The sequence below is a fragment of the Corvus cornix genome, chromosome 1 (genome assembly GCF_000738735.6).
Source record: "Corvus cornix cornix isolate S_Up_H32 chromosome 1, ASM73873v5, whole genome shotgun sequence".
Classification (NCBI taxonomy): Eukaryota; Metazoa; Chordata; class Aves; order Passeriformes; family Corvidae; genus Corvus; species Corvus cornix.
The window spans coordinates 112135768-112154834 of record NC_046332.1 but is presented as its reverse complement, the minus strand read 5'-3'; the positions used below and the strand labels follow the sequence as shown (position 1 = coordinate 112154834).

At 48.3% G+C, this 19067-nt stretch overlaps 1 protein-coding gene across 1 annotated transcript; it reads left to right on the top strand.

Moving 5' to 3' along the window:
* The first annotated feature begins 657 nt into the window (after positions 1-657).
* Positions 658-16952, top strand: DIPK2B (divergent protein kinase domain 2B). The gene is made up of 5 exons (XM_010394598.4): positions 658-1051; positions 5525-5789; positions 12019-12192; positions 13794-14082; positions 15198-16952. Exons 1-5 carry the CDS (start codon positions 828-830, stop codon positions 15536-15538), a joined length of 1293 nt encoding a protein of 430 aa, XP_010392900.1. The 5' UTR covers positions 658-827; the 3' UTR covers positions 15539-16952.
* The last annotated feature ends 2115 nt before the right edge of the window (positions 16953-19067 follow it).

Sequence of the window (19067 nt, the reverse complement as noted above, 5' to 3'; positions counted from 1 at the left end):
TCCTGAGTTCGACCCATCCCTTTCTCTAGCTTCTTTCCAGTGCCAGGACCATGATGAAAAGACATTCAAAATCACAGAAGTCTTGCTGAAAACCCCATTTTCCAATGGGATTAGAGGGCAGGCTGCTCTATCAGCTGAGAGTTTTGGAAAGCTGCAGGCTATCCTGCTTTCTGTGGCACGAAACACTGCGGTGCAATCACTGCTGAACAATGCTGTTTGCAAAAAACCAGAACAGTGATGATTCCACCTGACAGCCTTTCCAGGGCTTTCATGAGAAGGGCACACCAAGCCAAGAAAGCATCCAAGAAGCCAAGCCATGCACCATCACAAATCTCCAGGAATAAAGCAACACCAGAGGTCTGGCTTCTGGTAAAATGTGCATTTCTGCCATGCTATTACTCCTCCCAAATAATTTTTTACTAAGTGTCCCACATATGCCCTTTTCTCAAGCGACAGGATATCCTTCATTTGTCTGCACCAAGTGCAGATGAGCACTTCTTCGTGTTGTTTTCCAAGTTGGCTGATGGGAGGGTCAGCAGGGGCCAAAGCAGCTGCAACAAGGAAAGGAAAGATAACCATGGCAACCCAAGTTATCTGCATCCTCCATGTATTTCCTTCTCCCCACCCTACGGCATATCTTTCCCACCCAAACCTCAAGCTGATAGAGCCAGTGACCAGCTGGCAGGATGGGGACTGCAGCAGTGTCTCCTGCACCCAGAGTGTCTTGCTGTGTTGCGGGGCTCACCACTGCAGGCTGAAGTCATCAAAAAAGACTGAAATCCTAGAGAGGGACAACTTGCTAAAAGCAGAGCTCTCCAGTACTGTAGATGGAGCGCTGGATATGCTGCCTTTGCTCCAGAGTTGCAGATCCATTGATGCTGCTCCTGGTTTTGGCTCTGATCTCTAACCCTTCCACAGCAGCAACAGCTTCTCCGTCTGTGCCCCACATCAAACCCAGCTACAGTTTTGGCCGGACTTTCCTGGGACTTGATAAATGCAACGCCTGCATTGGGACATCCATATGCAAGAAGTTCTTTAAAGAGGAAATAAGGTCAGAAACTCAGCAGAGTAATTTTTAAAGCGTTCTCTATAGTAATTTGAAAGTTGCCTGTTAGAATTTCCAGGTAGTTTCATGAACAACAATGCAAAGAGCAACTTAGCATCCAGTTGCCATTACAGCGCTTAGTGTTTTAATTAATGTCTATAAGCTGATGCTTTGTCTCTCTTCTTTTAAAGCCATGCAAACATGATCAGACTTCAGCCCTGAACTATAACTTGAAAGCAGGAGTAAAAGGCACAAATTTCTGCCTAGAGAGTGGCTCTCAAAAAATGCTAGGCAGCGATGGGGGAAGGGAAGAGGGAAGGAAGAATTCAGCTTGTTTAGATTTACTGGAAATATTTTCTTAGGAGCAACTGATTAAAGGCAAAAAGGGGTTTAGCTTTGTAGGCTCCCAACAGAGTATGTTAACTACAAACATACAAACATGCTATATAATTTTGTACCAGGTGCAACAACGTGAATGTGCAGAATTTCACGTGGGTTTTAACTAAGATCAAAAGGGATCTAAACCTGCCTGAGGCATGAGGACTTCTGCACATGAGGTTACCCACGCGCTTGAAAATAGCACGTGGCTAAATTGCTGGTACATTTTGGGAGATTTGTGTGAGAACTTGAAGGCAGAAATTGCATGTGCCTCGTTGTTGATGAGACACACACTGTCTGAGTGGTCATCAGAGCAATCCAATCATTTTTAGGCTCAAAAGCAGAGCATATCTGACGACAGCAGGGAAAATGTTGCCAGTTGTATTTGAGGAGAAAGTTAAAGGCAGTGCTTGGCAGAGGAAGGGTTTATTGGGTCTGATATGATTTATAGAGCCATATGCACTTTCTTTTATAGATATAAAAGCCTGGGGGAGAAGAAATTATTATAGTAAGATTGTATTTTTAATGCTATAATGTAAGTAGTATAGTATTAGACAAATCACCGTTTTTATCTTAAACTATCCTATAAAACGTAGCATAGTAAAACCATAATGGTTTGTCTGGGATGGACTTGTAATACCAGACATCCTTCCTTCCCCCACTGCTGCTGGAAAAAGGCAGCTTGTGGCTTTGCTAAGCTCTACATTTTATTCCCTGCAACAGGCTGGCACCGCAGCTGGCTCCTGCCCCCTGCCCCAACCTGCTGTGGCCCCTTTGCCGCTCACCTGTGCAGGGTTTTTAGGGACCTGCTGCCAGGTACAAAGCAGCTCCCTTTTGGTTACTCCCACTTGGCCAGTGGCGAGGCTGGGGCCATGCAGGTTCCCTCAGCCCTGCCAAAAATAGCAGAACTGCCTCTGGCTGTGGGGTTCCATCTGCGCAGTGCACCAGGCTGTGGGAGAGAGGCGCTACGTGACCCAAGGCAGGAGGGCTCCGCTCTGGCTTTCCTCCAGGGGACAGCGGCAATGGGGTGCGGGTGTCCCACTGGGGTCCAGCAGTGCAGAGCCACAAACATGTGGGAGCACAATGCTTCTGCCTCAGGGGAGGCAGAGGGGCTCCCCAAGCCAGACACTTCTTTTTCTCTCCCACCAGCCCGCAGTCGGCTTCCCACAAATAAGTGATAATGTGCAGTTCTGCTCCAAGCGCTTCGGGAAGGGGAACTGAAAAATGTTCTCCTGAGCAGTCACTCAGCTTCAGGCTTTCCTTTGCATGGGTAAAACTTGTTCTCCCACTTGGTTTCTTGAAAAACTGGGATTTTTTTTGGCAAGTGGGAGGTTAAACTAGGGAAATTTCAGTGGTGCTTACGCTCTTTGATCCACCCTCATGTACCTTTTCACATGTTCACAAAGGTGGATGGCACTTGGGCTTCTCTGCGTTAATTCACATAAGAACATACTTCATTAATTCTCCATCATTTCTGGGAGCTCTGACATGCATTCACAGTGAAAAGATGTGGGTTTTGTTCCCAGAACGGCTGGTGACTCATCTTGTGCTCTAATGTTCTATACTTCCCTTATCTTTGCCCAGCTTCATCCATCTGTAAATGAGAATACCAAGATTGTCTACCAACTGTACTGAGAGCAGAGTGCAGTGAAAGTTTTTGTAAAATACTAGGTTTTCAAAACACCACAGAACTGAGCTGACCAAAACTATTCACAGACTTGTGTGAATGCTGGTGCTGAGCTTTGTCCAAAAATAATGGGAAAGAAGACTGGAAAAGCTGAAATGCTTCAATTCCATGGGGGTTTATACGGTATTTCTTTTTTGTTTGTTTTAAGACTTAACTTACTTAAATTTTTTTAAAAATGTAAAATTCCAAATGCAAGCAAAATTATTTTGGCTGAAACAAAATACTTAGCTTCCTTCAGGAAAAAAGGAAAACCAAGTTTGGATTTCTTCAGCATTTAGTTCTGGGTTGATCTAAAATCTGTAATCTGTGACTCACTTATTCACATAGATCTTACTGCAGGTCTTAGAGCATTTGCAGGCCCTTAGCTAAAAAGCTCTGTGTGAGAGGGAGTTGTTACAGCACAACTCGATGATGAATCTTGAAAGTATCTAGCAACTGTGCCAGGCCAGAACTGTGCTGCCCAGAAATGATGCCAAATACAGACTTGCTGCAGCCCATGCCGGGTTCCCAGGCCAGTGTGGCTCTACCCCAAAGAGCTCTGCAGAGGAGATCACTCCATCCACCCTCAAATTAAAGCACAGCCCTGGATTTCACACATCCATGTGCTGCCTGCATGCAGGAGGTGGCACTTTCCTGCTCTCTGCGTGATGTGAGCTCCCCTGAACACATAGACTTGAGTCAAGTCACAAGGCATATTTGTGCTTAACTTAAAAAAAAAAGGAAAAAGAAAGAAAGAGAAACCCAGCCCAGAGCCATCTCTTCCCAGTACGTGCCTGGCATGCTGTGCCAGCTTTGCAAATTAGGCGCTGGGAGGGGTCCTGATGCACAACAATCACAGTGAGGCAAAGCAATTTTTCTCTTTTCTTAAATCCTAGCTCAAAACCAGACCAAAAAAAACCCAAAAAAACCACCAAAACAAAAAACCCAAACCCAAACAAAGTGTTTATTATCATGTCAGGTGCCTTAATTGTACAGAATCTTCAATTTTGTATCAGGCAAAACGCCCAAATAACTGAAATGCTGGAATCCACCAACCTGTTCACACAAGGCTCCCCCACTTCTTGTCATCCTCCATGGTAAATTTTTGGAAGGAGGCACATGGAAACAGTTGAAAGCCAAAGCATGGGAATCACCAGGGTTTCCCCCCTCCTGGGCACCTGTGCCTGCCCAAGAGCTCAGCTGCACAGGGTCTGTGGTGGGGAAGGGGAGTGAGGTGCTGCCTTCAGGAGGGATTGTCTGATCAGCCTCTGATTGCAGATTGGCTCATGTCACTGTGTCAGTTATTTGCCCGAAACCATAGAAAATTAATCCTCCCCAAATTTCTCTGTGCCTATTTCCCAAACAGAATTTAAAAGGAAAGACCAGCTTCAGCTTTTGGAGTTGTTAATGTCTTTTCATATAACTCCAGCTAGGCTAATCCTGCAGGGAACCTCTTGCCTCTCCCGTTTCACTTCTGAGCTACCAGCTTTAATTTACGGCGAGATTAAATGAGGACGTGCTTTCCTACGCACTTGGGCAAGGAGCTCAGGGCCGGAGGGTTCAGAGGCAGCGAGGGCAGGACGTTGGCCAAACCAAAGGTCAGAGCTGGGCCGTTTTCCAAGAGCAGGTTACAGACACCATCCCAGAACAGGCACCGCACTCCTCAGCCCCAGCATGTGCGATGCGCGTGTGGGCAGGGCTGAGGGGGCTGCTGAAACAAAAAAAATTACCTAATTACCCAGCCCATATGCTCCCCTCCTGTGCCTGTGTAGGGGGAGCAAATTAGTGCAAGATCTCCATGACTACAGAGGCGCTGCACGCCCAGGGCACACGTACCCCATCCCCCCCATCACACCCCAAACTCTGCTGCTGTTGGGGAGGTCACTCATCCCAGCTGCTGAAATACAGTCAGGGATGTTGGGGGAGACATGTAGACCTCAGCACTGAGTAAAGCCACCACCTCAAAACAAGAGGTCATTTTGATATTCCCAAATACATTTGTCAGGTGGTTTTAATATCAGGAGGGTCCTTTAAAGTGTCAAGTACTCCTTTTTTGGGACCCTTTCTCCAGGATTACGGAAATTGAAAAACACCAGGAATTCTTCCTGAACCAAAACCCTGTCCCTTTCCTCCCTCCCTCTACCCAAAAGAGGGTTTCACCCCTCGCCCTATGGCACCATTCATGACAAGGGATGGTTTAAGTGGGAAGCAAGGATGGACTTTTTTACCAAAGCACATTTCCTTAGCTGATGGTTTCAGCCTGCTCACCTCACCCCAGTGCCTGGGGCCACCCATCTGGGCTTGCTCAGCCTTTGCCAGGCGATGGCAGGAAGCCCCTGCGGCCAGCCTGGAGAAACTTAGCGGGGCGGGTGCTGTGCGGGTGTCCGTGTGGCTTTTAACCCGCTCTCCGTGGGGCTCTCATTTTGGTTTGGCAGGTTTGACACCTGGCTTTCTTCTCATTTAAAGCTGCCCCCCAGCTCACTGCTCAGCTACTCGGGCAACTACACCGACGATGCCAAGAGCTGGCGGCTGGTGGACATCACCCGGCTGACCTCCAAGTACCAGCATGACCGGGCGGACAAGCGCATCTGCACCTCCCTGCTCAAGACCAAGACCTGCAGCCTGGAGCGTGCCCTGCGCCGCACCCAGCGCTTCCAGAAGTGGCTGCGGGCCAAGCGCCTCACCCCCGACCTGGTCCAGGTCTGAGTCCTGCCACAGCTGGGGGAGCAGGGGCAGAGCGAGTCCCGTGTGGTTTAGGGGGGTGAAAAGGGTCTGAAGGGGATATGGCTGCAACTTGCTGGTTGGAGGGGGAGTTTGGGTGGTGGTTGGAACTCTTCCTCCTGCCTGGTCGGTGGAGATATGTGCCCCCAGCCAAGTCCACGTGCCAAAGGGGAAAGGCAAAATGATGCCCTGATAGGAAGAAAAGTGCCGCGGTTGAAGGCCAAGCCCTCCCAGCCACAGATAATGCCATGGCAGAGCCTGTCCAGGGCTGGGATGGGTTTGGCCTCAGCAAGGAGAGCACCAGCTTCTGGCTCCTTGAGCAGGCTGAGGCTGAAGTCCTGTGGAAAACCATAGCACCAGGTGGCTTCAGGCACAGGGATAACATCAGGCTGTGCACACAAACATGGTAACAGCTCCAGTGGGGAGATTGCTGCCTTTTTTTATTTACTAGTTTTCCATCACATCTCAGCGTTGTGGGGTTTTGGGGTTTTTTTGATCATAAAGTTTTACCCAAAAGGGCAGGCAATGCTTTGAAAGTGATTTTGCTTTGGGCCAGGGACCAAGTCAGTGTGGGTCTCTCTTGCTTGTGGCTGGCAGGATGAGGGGCATGGGCAGTCAGAGCCAAAGCCTCCAGTATTCATTCTCCTGCCATCCATAGCAAATGACCTCAGTCACAAAGAAGCACAGTGCCCTTTCTGCCTGGGGTGTCACCAGTGAAGCCAGGACAGGAGCACGGTGTGCATGGGTCCCACCACCAGGTAGATGGGCAGCTACGGCACAGGGCATCTCCCTCACTCCACCTAAACAACAGCAAAACATTGCAATAACCACTGGAAAGGGGCAGCAGCCAGGGTTGGGGTTGGATATACACTGAGCAAGACCCTGAGAGGCAAAGGATTATTCCAGTACTTGTCCCCCTTCCAAGAGAGAAGTGACTGTGAAAAAGAGATTTCATTTATTTTTCTATAAAGGCAGCTGCTTGCTGCATCCACTCATCTTTGGTGAGTGCTAAAGCTGTGCTTCTTTGGTTCTTCCTCTTCTCTTACCCTGTGGAGCAGCTTGCCTGAAGAGAGAGCGAGGGATCCGCTGGGGTTATGCCTGGACTGCACCAAAAAGGACTCACCCAAATCCCTGACAGTCCAGCACAGCAGGTCACCCTGAAGTCAGTACCCTCCGGGGTGGCACATGCCTGATAGGGAAACTCAGAGCTCCCCTCACCTGAGCTTGTGGGCAGGGACAACTCCTTAGGCTGGCAGGCAGCAGCTGCCCAGGCATCTGCTGGCCACCACTGTCCCCCCAGGCAGCACTGCAGGGGCCTGCAGGAGGGCGAGCTGGGCTGCCAGGTCCTCCAGCCTTGCTGGAGTGTCCCAGGTGTTTGTGCCAAATTGTGCTGCCACCCCAGCAGTGCTGAGGGAAAGGGAAGGAAGGAATCGAGAGCTTAAAACTTCCATTTGCTGAGCTGGGTGAAAAAGTAACTGGAGAAATGAGGCTCTGTGGTATCTCAGACCTGCTGCAAAGTTAAGTCATCAGCTGAGCCCAAATCCTTCTCCTTAAAAGGCTCTTCATGTGCTACAGTTTTCCCTACCCCGTCCTCTCGGAGTTTGAAATGCCAGCTGAGCTGGCTGGGTTGCACACACAGGCACACACACATATATGGATGCTCATGTGCACACACAGCACCACACAGAGAGCCTGGCTAGGGCACCCTGGCTTTGCACCTATCCAGTTTCTCCCAGGAATTTCCCTGTGCAGCAGCAGTAGGAAGCTGAGCTGATGCCTGCTCCAGGGCGTCTCTGAAGTGAGCTCAGGGCCAGCCTGGGGGGACGTGCCCAGTGACAAAGTCCCTGGGACATTTCATCAACCCGTGCAGCTTTTTAGTTGGAAAGGGCATGGGAGGCTGCAGGGAGGCCCAGACCTTTGCACATCAGCTTCAGGATTGCTCTGCTCATGTTTTCATGGTCCTTTGGTTCTGTAAATCAATCAGAGAAACAAAAATTTGTATTTAAATCTCTTCTAACAGCATACATATTTGAATAAACAGAGAAACATAGTGATCCAGAGACCCTGGGACCTACCTCCCCACCACCAAAATTCAGCAGCAATCACTTTTTAAGATCAGGCATGTGCTCTGCGAAATGGCTTCTGGTCTCACAGTGGTCTAAATTGAAAAGCAGCCAGTGGCAACAACATTTCAGTCACAATGAGTGTGTTAGTCTGTGTGCGAGACCCCCTCCCAGCCCCGCTGTGTGGGCCACCACAGGTTACAGAGTGACCTCCCCAGTCCATCCAGCCCCACAGAGAAGATGATCCCCTTCCTCCCTGGCTATCCCACCTGCCCTCCTCCCACTGAAACCAGCACCTCTGCCTGCACCCAGCCCAGCACCGTGGCCCCTCTGCAGTGTTTGCCAGGCAGACACATGTTGGTAACCCAGCATGAGCCACTGGAGAGGGGTTTTGGGGTGTACCATGTGTCACTGCAAATACTCACCTGAAGCACTGCCCTTATGGCTCTGTTTCCCCTTCTCCCTGTTTTCAGAGGTGTTAACAGCAAGCACACCTCTCTCAATGCCTGACACGATGCCCACTCGGTTTCATGAAGCTGCAGGCACACAGCAGTGCTTGTTCTCCCTTCCCCACAGTTTATCCTATATAGCAGCACTGGGAAAAGCTAATGGGCCCAGGTAATTTTGTCTCATAGAGAGAACATTACGACAAACCATAACGTGCTTGAATCAGAATGACAGACCATGAAGTAATGTTTTTCCACTTTACACTGCCTGCCCTGCCTGACCCAGCCATCAGCTGAGCCTCCTGCCACAGTGATTATTTCACCTGCCACAATGAAAATCTTTATTGGATGCAGCAAAGTCTTCAGTCTTAAAATCCAGCCTGCCTCAGAGATGAGCCGGATTTAGCTGGGGCTCAGCCTGCATGGCAGCCACAGCCACCCACTGCTTTGCCCAGGAGCTCATCACTTCAAACCTCTCTGGGTGCTTTCCTGCTGGAGGGCAACAAAGCAAGTTGGTTTCAGCACAGATCACCCACAGGGCAAATTTACAGCCATGCCTACAAAGCACAGCCTGGAAAATGCTGAAGGCAGACAGAGGAAAGCAGTACTGAGGTGAAAAGCCACCATTTGCAGCCCCTCTCTCTAGGACGGACTGTTTGAAACTACTGACCAGCAACTGCTGACCAGCAACTGCTGACCAGCACCTCGTCCTGCCCACAGCAGATGCACTGGCACCCCGGTCATGTGGCCTCTGAGTCCAGTCCACATCTCTGCGTACTGCACACGGGCAGCAGCTCACTCACTGGTCCAATTGTCCATCCTAGGGAAGGATGGGCACTATGGGGCTCCTGGAGCCTCCTCCTAGACCTGCCTCCTCTTTGACCCAGTACCTCATCGTCAGAGACTTCCATAAACCTGCTGGCAGTGGGGATGAGCTTCTCAGGGCATCCTTACTTTCCTTCTTTTGGGAGTGAAGGAAACCCTTGGATTCACATGGCCAGGAGCTGTAGGTGCTTTGACATCTACATCCAAGTGTTTCCTCCTGGAGCCCTCCCTAAACCTGGTAGTTTGGTGAAGCTGGACCCAGATATGGCTTGTGGGGCAGGAGGCAGCCATGGTCCTGGTCTGGGCCATCCCTCCTTGGGCTGACTGAAGAAAAAAGAGAGCGAGAAGTTTTCTTCCACAAGTTGTCTTTACATCCAAGTGAATTCTGGGTGTGTCTGTGCTACATATGCATATGCATGAACTCATGGAGTTTAAAATGCATCATGTACTGCATAGGAGGGGTTAAAAAAATCACAGCTGAGTGCAGGTAGGCTTTGCAGGAACAAGTCACTATCAGATATAGAAATGTGGGTATTTAATCAAAGTAAATAAAGAGCTTTCCATATCAATCACAAAAAATACATCAGGCTGTCTGTCAGGTTTTATTCTCTGGGGTGATAAGTCACTGCAAAGGACTTAAGATACTCTCAGATAAATCTGTATCTCCAGTGTTTCGAGTATGTGTTCTTCACATTTTTCTTCCATTGACAGTTTTTGTCTGACAGTTTTACAACTCCAGCTCCTTTTCTGCTGCAGAGATGTTTCCATCAGTGTGCAGGAAGGTGAGACCCCTCTCCACTGAAACAATCAAGCAGGTGCTGAGCTTTACGCTTTTGACTGTCTCTGCCAAAATCAAAAGGCCTCATTGCCCAGTTTTTGTGGATCGGGGCTTCATTAAACTGCAGGAAGCTGCACCAATGTTTGATGCAAACGTGTCAGCATCCAGCCCTGCTCCTCTGCTCCCACACCTCCACTGATGTGCCCGAAACAGCTTCCCAGGAAACCAGCAGCCATGAGCACCACGGGCAGCGCGTGCCCACATCTGTGATAAGAGGATGAGCTCTGACCTCAGAAAAGTCCCAGTTACACCATCCATGCCTTCTCTACCCCTGTGATTTATGTTCCTACTGTGTACTCTTCAGGGTCTCAGCTTTTGCATTGCAGACTGCTGGAGGCAGCAAGGCTTTCTAACTTCGGCTGCAAATATTTGCATACACACTGAGCTGCAAGAGACTTTCTCCACCATTTATCTCTTACTTAACATGGCTCTGTTCTGCTCATTTTTTATCACTTCTCCTCCAAAGGGAAAGTGACAGAGTCGGCCACAACGTTCCTGCAAGTGCTGCAAGACAGAAATCCATAGCCATCCCTTCCCCTGCACCCCTTCTATGGTTTTAGAAAATTAATTGAGAAAATATTTTCCTGATAAGACTACACCAGAGGAGAGGAGTGTGTGAAGGCTTGCAACAGGAACTGAGTAGAATTATTTTTGACAAATGTTTTATTCATTTTGGGAAGAAAGGTTTTTTTGTTTTTGTGAAACAACTCTTCAATTGTGGTTGAGCTTCTCTGGTAGTTTTGACCAGCTATTGGCATTTTGGACTTGTTTTTTGCTGCTGATGGCCAAGGAAGGGGTGGTTGGGACCTCACTGAGGCCAGTAGGGATACAAAAGAGGAGACATGGGACATCCAGTCCTTCCTTTCCACCTCCAACTGGGAAAGTGTCATACTCCTCTTTTCCATGTTGCTTTATTTCTTTGTCACGGATGGGTAATTCAGTGTTTCATGCCAAATGAACAGCTCGCACAGGAGGGGCTGAGAGGGACCTACCTTAGAGTTACCAAAAGACCTGGGGAGATCCTGCGTAAAATCTTTGCTCTCAGCATGAAGGATGGCAGGGAGCAACGTGAGCTTCACTGCCCTTTCCTCTGAAGCACATCTCCCAACCCTCAAATTATAAACAAAACCCAAAGGAGTAAATTTGGCTACTGGGATCATTTTTAATAAAGTGGCTTAAAAAAACCTGATTCCCTTCTGCAGCAGAGGCATGGCAGGGCAGTGCTTCTGTGCCACTGTGGGCAAACCTCCATACATACACTCTCCTGGGCTATTAAGGAAGACTAACTGAGAAACAAAAAAAGGCCATTTTTTACTATGAAGATATAAATGTCTATGCCATTTATCCCAGCCATAGATTGCTCATGCAATTTTACAAGCCAAACCTCCAAATCTGAAGGGTGAAATACAGTAATAATTTATTCCATGAGTGCAACAGTTCTCTATTTGTTGCTGGTATTTACAAAAAATATGCACAGGCTATTTGGTTTTGATAGTTAATGCATGAGTTTATCAGAGAGAGAACATATCCTGTGCTTATACTCGCACACAATGTTTATTTACATTTTTAAAGCATGTTTACTGACCTTAGCAAATAGTATTTCCAAGAAAGCTGCTCCCAGGTTAAGCAAATAGCAAAGTGATCCGAAGATTATTTAACGAGGGAAGTGACTCACTGTCCTAACAGCTGGAGGGCCTCCACCAGGAATGCCAGGGCTGGAAACCCGGGTGGAGGGAAGAGTCCCGTGGTATGGAGACATGTGGAGCTGTGCAGTCAGGGGAATATGAGGTTTGCAGTGCCCAGGAATGGGGGCCACTCTTGAAACCTGAGTTGGGAAATGGCATGTTTGGATGGCACAGGCCTTTTCCTAGGAAGGGTGAGATGCCCTGTGTGCCCATATCCTTGGGAGCTACGCCGCAGCAGGCAGAGGCACACTGGGCAGAGCACAGAGGTGTCTGTACCACCAGCATGATCCTAGCGCATTGCAACACCTCAGGCTGGAATTGGGCATCCTTGCCATGTTTCCCCTCCCACAGGGCCTGTCCAGCCCAATGCTGCGCTGCCCATCCCAGCGCCTCCTGGACAGGATCGTGCGGCGCTACGCGGAGGTGCCAGACGCCGGCAGCATCTACATGGATCACCTCACGGACCGGGACAAGCTGCGCCTGCTGTACACCCTGGCAGTGAACTCACACCCCATCCTCCTACAGGTACATGTGCCACCCTGCCCCAGCCTGAAACAACACCCCACGACCCCTCGCGAGCAAACCCTCACATGAGATGTGTGAGTCCCAGCCCTGGCCTTTGCCAGCTCCCTGGCCTTCAAAAAGTGTGGGTTTTTTATGGGGTTGGGTGGCTGAATCCAGGCAGACTCATGAGGTGCTCCCTGCATCAGTCTGTGAAGCTGGGGAGAGATAGGGAACCCCAGGTGGGTTATTGCACTAGAGCACTGTGAAAGCCAGGGTTTTACACATCCCCAGTACTTCAGAGTGTTAGGTTTGCATTGCTAATGCATTACATAAAATCACAGCCTGTTTCTGAAAGAGCATGCTTTCCCATGCTCCACATGCCAGTGCTGTGTTTTCCATTCACCTGCCACTGGTAACTAGCTCTGGGTTTCAAAACTCTGGGTTTGAAGGCGGTGATGTGGAAGACCCTTCCCCTGGATCCCTTCTGGCCTGCTTGGCATGCGTCTCCTCTCTTTCCTTATGTTTCCGAGGGAGAATCCTCACCTTTCCCCATCCCACTTTTAGTCCTCATTGCTGTTTCTTGCAACCCTTCATGATTCCACGAAGAAAAGAGGCAGCGGCAGCACCATCCATCTCTGCCCCAGGCCGCTGCTGCAGCTCACAGGGCTCTGCGTGGTCCCAGGGAGGGGGAATGGTGCTCGAGCTCTGGGAGGCTCCTGGGGATCATTCAGCCACCCCAGTTATGGGTCACTGGGACATGAAGCCATGGCCCCTAGCACTCTGCAGACATGGGAATGCAGCTTAAAGAGGTGAGAAAAATATGCCAAAGAGAAACGGCTAGATTTCACATGGTTGCCCAAAATGCCTTCACAGCAGAAGGGAGAAGCAGCCTTAAACATGAAACTGGATGAGTTCATAATGCCTTGGCACAGTCTGAGGTGCTGGGCAGACAGATAAGTTATAATGTAAATGACAGAAAGCTTTGTGCTGGCATAGCTCAGCAGTCACACAGTTCGGTTTCCACCTGGGATAACTGTGCTGCTGGCATGAGCTGCAGGGATGCAGGGATGCAGGGAGTCCAGCCCAGGTGTCCCTCCCCACTGGAGCAAACACCCACCACTTCTGCCCCTGAGACAGCAAAGTCTCTTACAAAAGAGTCTGGAAGAGCCTGGCAGTTCTCACCAATTAGTAAAAACTGCTTTAGTCCCACCTCAACTCCAAGCTGTGACTTCATCTGTTCAGTGCTCATGAGGGACCCATCAAAGACACCTAAAATTAGCTGTTCTGTGGCTAAAATTTTCATGAATCTGAAACCTATTATTATCTTAGACTTTCCAGTTAGTCTCTCTTACAGAATAAGTCTCAAAATACCAGATTCTTCCTCCATTACAAAAAGGGACCAAAATAAAAAAAAAAAAAAAAGCATCATAACTCCTCCAGGATGGGGTAGTAAGTACCTTTCCCAGCTGCTAGGGCTGGACGGGACAAGGAAGGGTTGTGGACTGACTTAGAAACCAAAACACAACCCTGCTGCTTGGTGCCAGAGAGGGCACTCTGGGAGGGAAGTGGGTCCATGGGCAGAGGGGCAGCAGTAATCCCCCCATTCCCACTCTCCCTGGCAGATCTTCCCTGACGTGGAGGGCTGGCCCTTCCCACGGTACCTGGGCTCCTGCGGGCGCCTGGTGGTCAGCGCCAGCACCCGGCCCCTGCGCGACTTCTTCGGCGCGGCCCCCGAGGTGGCCGCGGACCTGGCCCTGCAGCTCCTCGCCGTGCTGCGCTCCATGGGCACCAACGACCTCAACTACTTCTTCTACTTCACCCACGTGGATGCTGGCACCTTCGGCGTGTTCAGCAACGGGCATCTGTTCATCCGGGATGCCAGCACGCTGGGCATCATCGACAAGGAGGAAGGTACTCAGCGGGCTCCGTGGCTGCGCATCTGTCACGGGAGGGCTCGGGAGGCAGGGCAAACAAATATTTCCCCTTCTACCCTTGGATCTACTGCTGCTTTTTTTTTTTTTTTTTAATGAACCAAACAGCACTTAAATTAAGTAATGAGAAGTTCACGGAGAGATTTACCATCAGCAGGTCCTGCCATCCTGGCTCTGAGTCGGGAAGGCAATGGGTGTTTTGTTTGTGCAGTCGGTGGTTTGGTGAGCACTCTGTAGCTGGCAGCAGCTTTCAGTGTGCACAGTGTGCTGAATGCTCTCATTTGAAGTCTTGCTTTCAAAACTTTTGCAATGCAAATCTCAATATTTGCAAGCAGAAATTTCATAGTTTGGTTTAAGTATTGGATCAAATTGGATGTTTTTTACGTGTATTTATCACATTGACTAATAATGGTTATTATTATTATAACAATAATAACAAAATTCCCCTTTTTGTCACTTTCACATAAAATCAAGGGTTCTATTCAATTTTCACAGGTTACATTGGTCTACCCCTGGAAGTGGAGCTAGTCAGACTATTCTCCCAATAATTTAACAGTTTCATTTTGAATATTCAAATTTTCAAAAGGCCTCTCCTCAGCTCACACATTCAGCTGAGCGTCTCAAATATTCAGAAGCAGATGTCAGAAAATTTTCCACTGAGTTTCCTTTTCTTATCCCAACAGCTATGACTGTTAACTTGACTCCAGCTAGATGAGCTGTTGTTGCAATGTAATGATTTTGGTTAACATGGAAAAAATTACAGGTCTGGCTATTTGTGGTAGTTTTTTGTAGGAACTCCACATTTTAGATTTGTACTCCAGTTCTGATTTTCTTCTGCATCAACTTGACTTGACAGACTCCTCCCCAGTTCCTCTGACAGGCAGTTCTGCAGAGTTCTGTCATTCAGAAAAATATACATATTTCAGGAGCGAGAAAATTGGCTCATACACAGCTACAGCACTGCGTAATTTGTGGTGAAAGGTGGTCACATCCTTTAGGTAGTAACAAACCCTGTGCTAACACAGAGGTACAGATATCTGTGACTGTCCAGGAGTTCACTACTATGTTTCTAACTGGTTTAATTGTCCCCAACAGGGAGCCAGCTGATCGATGGCCAGCAGGAGTATAAAGATATATTCAGCTGCCTGACTGTGGACTGCCAGTATCCATTTGTGTCCTGTGACTCCATCAGGGAGAAGCACAGCCTTGTCATGGTGTGTCAAGAGCTTTTGCCAAAGCTCCTGACGGGGAAATTCCAGCCCCCCGTGCAGGAGAAGATCGACACTTTCCTGCAGCGCTGCGCCCGCGGCCTCGGCGATGACCACGGTGTCAACGAGGCCATCGCGGAGCTGGCAGAGATCCTGAAACCCCTGCGCTCCTGCGACTCCCGCTTCGCCTACCGCTACCCTGACTGCAGATACAGCGACAAATACTGACACAGGAGCAGGCCCTGGCAAGGACTGGGGCAGTGTCAGCCCCGTCCCAGTGCGGGAAGCGACCAGGAACCAGGGTAGCTGGAAAGAGCTGCCCCAAATCCGGGGTGTTCTCGGCATAGAAGGAGAGAGCAGAGTGCACATGGGATTTATTATTCATCTCCCAGAGATGCATTTGTTACATGGGATGTAGACATGATGTATGGATTATGGATTATTAGCATTGTCATGACTGACAAGAGGCCACAGGATTAATAAATCTCATTCACATGTTTTGGCCTTGGAAGGGTTTCCCATGCCATTTGTTGAAAAGCAAGGCGGGATGCTCACAACCAGCTAGACAGAGGATCTTTATTTCCAAGAAAGTCTCTCTGATGGACATGATATATATATATAATGTGGGATGGATGGATGGATGGATGGATGGAAGCATTTAAGACTTTCCCTGTGGCTATTTTTAGTGTGCTAAGAATCATAGATAAACTGAATGACTGGATCAGTTCTGTACCATCACCCATCACAGATCACTTCTATAAAATATTTAAATTTTATTGATGGCACACAGAACAGAAAGACACAATCAACATCATTAAAAAGCTGAAAGGTTCCATGTCCTTTGAGACTTAATTTCTCTGATCCCCAAATATAATTGCTTCTAGTCTTTCCCAAGTCAATGGACAGCAATCAGAGACTAATACAGGGTTTTGGTTTAAGATGAGGAAAAAAAATCCCAGCTCTGGGATAGGATTATTCAGCAGGTAATTTCACATTATTCTCTCTAAAGTGGAGGAACCATTTGCATGAAACCATTCAGGTGGGAAAATTACCTTAAGAGGAGAAGCGACACAGGCAGAGGATGAGACATTAATTTACACTGAGCCTGACAAGACTTGCCAAACACTCAATACTCCAGTGAAGGTGCTGGGGCACCTCCCAAGAGCTGGGGAGATGTAAATTCTGACCAGAAAGAGCTACAGCCATCCTCATCCATTTGCCTTCCAGAGGAGGAATTGGTAAGCCAGTCCCCAAAGGAATGACTCAGGCACTTAAAATTTGGGGTGGTGAACTCATTTCACAGCAGTTGTCAACCCAGGGCCAGATCCAGCTGCCTCATTTTGCAGGAGATGGTTGCAAAAGTGGCAAAACATAACTTTTCTGATCCACAGTCTGTCAGTCCTCCTCATGTGAGTTCCCTGTGAGGTGTCAGAAGCCCACACCAAACCTTCCCTGATGTGTAGGGGTTGGACAGACTTCACCTGGGTTTGGGGCTTTCTCCTGGGGTCAGGCATGCAGGAGCCACTGAGCAAATTTGACTGAGCTGAGAAACAAGGCTTTCTGGATCATCCATGAGAATTTTCATCATGGAAAGAGTCTAACTCCAGCCATGGTTCAAAAAATAAATTGGTAACAACGTAAAGGCAGAAAGAGATGTGAGCGCATTTGCATTGCCAATGGTTGTTCTGACTTGTGTTGTACAGAGGAGGAATGCAAATCCAGATTTTGTGTTGGCTGTGAGGGGCTCTGTGCATGCAGGGTATCCAGCCTGGAGCTCCAGGCAGATGTGGGTGAAGGCTGATGAAACAGGTTGGGCATCCAAAACCACACACACAGATCTGACACGGGGGAAATCTGACTCAGGACCATTATTTTGCCTTTCTCCCCAGCATAAAGTATCAAGTGCACCTTTTACCTCTCAAGATGTAGAAACATTGAAAATAATTTGTAGGTAAATTTAGCTGCAGGCCCAGATGGCCAGACAGCAAAGATGTTTAAGTATACAGCCTCAGCTAGTGCTGCAGGCCTCTTTCCTGGTTTCAGTCTATTTCTACATCATGGCTCTCTTCCAGAAAGAAAAACATGTCCTTCTCTGAGATCCACAAGGCTGTCTAACAACCTGCTTCCATCAGTTTTTCTTGAATCTATCTGCATCTCCAGTCTCTTGGGGTGTGGGTTTACCTGATAGCTGGGTGTTAGCTCTGGGCCCCTTTTCCTCCAGAACTCATCCCACACGTGCTGGAAACCCAGAGGAAACAGAGGGGATGCGTGTGCACAGCACCTTAGAGAACATCAGGAGCAAGCCCAGATCCCTCAGGAATAGTCCAGCATTGGGCAAAAGGTCTGAGAGGTGTCACACAGGCCCTGGTAATTCACGATCCTGAAGGGCTGGGGGTCAGAAACAGAAGAGCTGTGGTTTTACTTTGCAGCTTGCACTCATTTGGCAAGGCTGCAGCAGAAGCCTTGAGACACATAGCATCTATTTTTGCAGGGTTTGATTCAAAGTTGTTAAAGCTGAGAGGAGTCTCCCCACTGCTTTTAATAGACTTTGATACGAATTTAAATAAAAAAAACCACTCATGATTAAAAATAACAAAATTGTGGATTTACAAATTATTAAAGCATTGGGAGCTGTGTTCTCCACCAGTTTCTTTTCAGACTGATTACAAAGGCCAGGCTCATGTAAGACTGTGACTAATAAGCCAGCCATAAAATCAGTCCATGGCTCAGAGAACAATAATTTTCCTAAACTAAATCTCATTTCCCTATATTTCCCTGGCCCCTTTTTTTTTTTTTTTTTTTGAATTGCCAATTTTTACTCTTAATATTTTCCTTTTTCTTGGCAGTCAGACCCTGGAATCAGTGCCCACCCTGTCTGCCAGCTTCAGTCAAGCCTTCAAATCCTAGCAGGCCAAGCTCCAAAAGGATGTGAAATTAACTTATAAATGGCAATTATTTAAAACCTAATCCTTCCCAAAAGAACTCTCAAGCAATTTTTTCCTCTCTGCATTTAAGTTATTTCTGTCAGTGGCTTTGTTTGAACCTTTTCAAACTGTTCCTGGTAACAAGTTCAGCTGTTTCCACACCAGAACAAGAATGGCAGGAGAGATCTTCCACCAGTATCACAGTCAGCCTCAGCACCTCCTTTATCTGTGGGTAGTTTGCAGCTGCCTTTATGCCCAGCTGCTTATCAGATGTCTCTCTCAGTGCCCCATATCCCACATATTTTTAAAGTTGTCAAGATGTTTGTAAAACTGTGGTTTTGGCCTTATTTTCACTAGCAGCATATTTTGACACTGTTGTTTCTCAGGGGGCGGTGGCTGCTACCCATCCTGGGAGGTTGGAGATTCAGTTTTCCCACTCCATAGCTTCTGAGGGTGATAATTTCTTGTCCCACTTTGCACACACACACACACACACACACACACACACATCCCCTTTCCCTGCAGGCTCCCAGCTTCCCACAAGGGGCTACCCAGAAAACATTGTGGCATTTTGGAGAACTTGGAATCAGCACTCAACAACTCCAGTCCACAGGAGGAGCCAGTCAAGCACATTTCATGCATCTTTCCAGCAAGCTCAGCCAACATCAGTTGTTTGCAGGTGCTTTTTATTTGCCTTCTGATTTGCTGAGCCTTTAGGATGCACTTGGGTACCATCGGCCAATTACTCTCTACAGCCAGGTGCTGTAGATGTTTTATTGCTAATTCTTCCTCAGCTTCTCCCATCACCCCATGAATCTGGAAAGCAGAGCTTT

What these genes read in the sequence shown, in the direction of transcription:
- DIPK2B (XM_010394598.4), top strand. Translation starts at nt 828, where the DNA reads ATGGAGCGCTGGATATGCTGCCTTTGCTCCAGAGTTGCAGATCCATTG. An exon ending in CACACCCCATCCTCCTACAG is followed by an intron (nt 12,193 to 13,793) that starts GTACATGTGCCA and finishes TCTCCCTGGCAG; the next exon opens with ATCTTCCCTGACGTGGAGGG. An exon ending in CATCATCGACAAGGAGGAAG is followed by an intron (nt 14,083 to 15,197) that starts GTACTCAGCGGG and finishes TGTCCCCAACAG; the next exon opens with GGAGCCAGCTGATCGATGGC.